This window comes from Borostomias antarcticus (assembly GCF_949987555.1).
Source record: "Borostomias antarcticus genome assembly, chromosome: 12".
In the NCBI taxonomy this organism is placed as follows: Eukaryota; Metazoa; Chordata; class Actinopteri; order Stomiiformes; family Stomiidae; genus Borostomias; species Borostomias antarcticus.
Window position 1 is genome coordinate 914,961 of NC_140245.1, and position 3,818 is coordinate 918,778.

At 47.1% G+C, this 3,818-nt stretch overlaps 1 protein-coding gene across 1 annotated transcript; it reads right to left on the minus strand.

Moving 5' to 3' along the window:
* Positions 1-881: 881 nt before the first annotated feature.
* Positions 882-3,615, minus strand: ccl25a (chemokine (C-C motif) ligand 25a; the record flags this gene model as incomplete). Its single annotated transcript, XM_084447155.1, has 3 exons — positions 882-996; positions 2,268-2,385; positions 3,552-3,615. 3 exons carry the CDS (start codon positions 3,613-3,615, stop codon positions 882-884), a joined length of 297 nt encoding a protein of 98 aa, XP_084303281.1.
* Positions 3,616-3,818: the final 203 nt, after the last annotated feature.

Genomic DNA, 3,818 nt, shown 5'->3' on the forward strand with positions numbered 1-3,818 from the left:
TCAATGAACAATGAAAATGTACTTATAATTGCATCAACTAATATGTTTTTAAAAATGCAAAAGGGGTAAAAGGACTGAATCAACTAATTTTCAAAATAATCTGTTTTAATCATACAGGGTCCATTGACATGGAGGTGTAGTTTGTGTCGGCTCACATATGACATGTTTATCTGAGCACAGAGCTCCAGTTCTGCTGTAGTTCAACCCAACCCATGATACCCAGTACCCAGTATAGCCAGTATTAATGTCTCGAGAACATCCTCATTTATTTATTCTGAAATGAAAACAACATTCTGTACACATTTTGTTCACCTACAGCAGTGGACTCTTAACTAATGCAAATATTGGAGCCTATTGCATTCACCGGTAAAAAAAAATGTACAATGGACAATACAATTTTCCATACTGCAAATAACGAGTGGTGTACGAAGAACACAACCATAGCCACATTTCCCGTAACACAGACCGATACAAGCAGGCTACACTGCTGACATTATCAGGTAACACACCTCAACCGTGTACTGTGTCAGAAAGTATTCTGTCATTAAATGTCTTTATGATAGCTTCCTGTTGCGAAGACATGCATCGGGTATGACAGCTTCCTGTTGTAGCGAGAGTAAGTACCATGCTGACATACAAAGTTAATCCTCAACCTCAAGGACCCACTCACCTAGCCTAGCCTATCACTCACCAGGTGTAGTAAAAAGCTTATTGCCTGGCAATATGTTACTCCAGGCTGGAGGGATGAATGGATCTAGTGAAGCGTGGAAGATAATTAACATCGTCTCTTTCTTCATCCTCTCCTTGGTCCTTTGTGCTATAAAACAAAAGAATGTCAACAATGTCAATAATGATCAATCTTTCAAGGCAGGTGATCTATATCAAGTGAAAATCACCTTGATGCCGCTTTTCTTGGATTCAATCTTCAACGTCAGTCCTTTGACCCAGTCTTCCCTGGGGTCAGCACAGAGCATCCGGCCTCGCTTCGTGGTGAACCTGACGGCCCAAAAGAAAGGTCAGAAAATGCTCGTTCACAAGGGGAAGGTGAATTGTGACGGGAAAACTCGCAAGGGGAAGGTTAGTTGTGACGGGTAAACTCACAAGGGGAAGGTTAGTTGTGACGGGTAAACTCACAAGGGGAAGGTGAATTGTGACGGGTAAACTCGCAAGGGGAAGGTTAGTTGTGACGGGTAAACTCACAAGGGGAAGGTTAGTTGTGACGGGTAAACTCGCAAGGGGAAGGTTAGTTGTGACGGGTAAACTCGCAAGGGGAAGGTTAGTTGTGACGGGTAAACTCACAAGGGGAAGGTTAGTTGTGACGGGTAAACTCACAAGGGGAAGGTTAGTTGTGACGGGTAAACTCGCAAGGTGAAGGTTAGTTGTGACGGGTAAACTCGCAAGGGGAAGGTTAGTTGTGACGGGTAAACTCGCAAGGGGAAGGTGAGTTGTGACGGGTCGCAAGGTGACCTCGTTCTCTCCTCTTTAAGCAGCTCATGGATCAAATGATACGGTGTGTTTAACCCGGTGTGTTTAACCCGGTGTGTTTACTGAGGGGGATAACCCGGTGGGTTTACCGAGGAGAATAACCCGGTGTGTTTACCGAGGAGAATAACCCGGTTTGTTTACCGAGGTGTGTTTAACCCGGTGTGTTTACCGAGGTGTGTTTACCGAGGTGTTTAACCCGGTGTGTTTACCGAGGTGTTTAACCCGGTGTGTTTAACCCGGTGTGTTTAACCCGGTGTGTTTACCGAGGTGTTTAACCCGGTGTGTTTAACCCGGTGTGTTTACCGAGGTGGGTTTACCGAGGTGTTTAACCCGGTGTGTTTACCGAGGGGAATAACCCGGTGTGTTTACCGAGGTGTGTTTACCGAGGTGTTTAACCTGGTGTGTTTACCGAGGTGTTTAACCCGGTGTGTTTACCGAGGTGTTTAACCCGGTGTGTTTACCGAGGTGTTTAACCCGGTGTGTTTACCGAGGGGAATAACCCGGTGTGTTTACCGAGGTGAATAACCCGGTGTGTTTACCGAGGTGAATAACCCGGTGTGTTTACCGAGGGGAATAACCCGGTGTGTTTACCGAGGTGTTTAACCCGGTGTGTTTACCGAGGTGTTTAACCCGGTGTGTTTACCGAGGTGAATAACCCGGTGTGTTTACCGAGGGGAATAACCCGGTGTGTTTACCGAGGGGAATAACCCGGTGTGTTTACCGAGGTGTTTAACCCGGTGTGTTTGCCGAAGGGAATAACCCGGTGTGTTTGTGGGACTCACACCACTGCAGGGATGTTGCAGCCTCCGTCCGTTTCCTGTATTCTGAACTTAGTCACCATCCTGCGAGTTCCTTTCTTCACCCCTCTGACGTACCGCAGACAGCAGTCCTCATACGAGCCTGCAGGGACCAAACAGCCGTCAACACTACAGGAGCCTGCAGGGACCAAACCAGACAGTCCTCATACGAGCCTGCAGGGACCAGACCAGACAGTCCTCATACGAGCCTACAGGGACCAGACCAGACAGTCCTCAACACTACAGGAGCCTGCAGGGACCAAACCAAACAGTCCTCATACGAGCCTGCAGGGACCAGACCAGACAGCCCTCAACACTACAGGAGCCTGCAGGGACCAGACCAGACAGCCCTCAACACTACAGGAGCCTGCAGGGACCAGACCAAACAGCCCTCAACACTACAGCTGAGTATCTTCTGCAATGACATACTGTAACTCAAAGACATATTACTGAACGGGCCTACCAGGCCCAGGGGCCCAAGAGCTCAGGGGGCCCTTTGCATTTCTTGTCGCATAGTCAAAATGCTTCGTCATTCATTCAATAACAGAGCCTCAAAAATCCTGCTGAAAAACTGAAGCAATAGCCTAAACATTCACTTTGAAGACGTCACAAGAAAGAAACCATCATGATACCTGTAGTTTTTAAGTGAATGTTTATAGTACTTTAGAGGGGCTGAGTACTCCATGCAATATGGGCCCTTCAACTCTTTTGGGGAGAAATCCAAAAAGTATGTTCTCCCCACAGAGTTGAGGTCCCTCGAGTCAAAACCGAGCTGAATAAAGCTGCTTTTATTGTGAGTTTTCTCAAATCATCTGCAAATTGGATGCCGTCTCATTGGGCAAAATTCAAAAATTCGATAAATGAAATGGGTGGGGGGGCCCTTTACATGTCTGGGCCCAGGGGCCCCTCATTTCATAATCCGTCTATGCTGTAACTATAAACACCTGACAACACCACACCCTTTGAGGGGAATTAACCCGCTAGGTCGGTAAGTACCCTACTTTATTAAAATTGCACAACTAATACAATCTGACGGCTGAGAGTCTTTGAGCGAAAGCCAATAAGTCTAAGCTAGGATGTATTGAAAAGCTTGTCGTTAGCAGGGCGGAGCACAGGTGTTTATCTCTCCCTCAGCGGGGTTGATAACCTCGTCGTCTCGGCCCACAGAGTTCCTTTGTGTAATTCTGTCCATGTCCGTGTGACCGTAAGGGCGACTCTTTATGACCCGAGACATTTTATAGTTTGTTTGTTTTGTTTGAGTCCGCTTACCTTGCGCCAGGGTGAGGTAGACACTGGCGAGGATGAGGAGGAAGACCAGCGTGCCGAACCTCATGGCTCGATCGTTGGCTCTGTAACCACGAGCACGGTAGAATCAAATGTTGGTCGAACCATAAACCTTAAGAATCTGCTGTACACATACAATCAAATGCTGGTCGAACCATAAACCTTATCAATCTGCTGTACACAGAATTCCCCGTGCAAACTAAACACCCACGCCGTGTTCTTTCACGCCTCAACCCTCGAGTCTTAACAAAC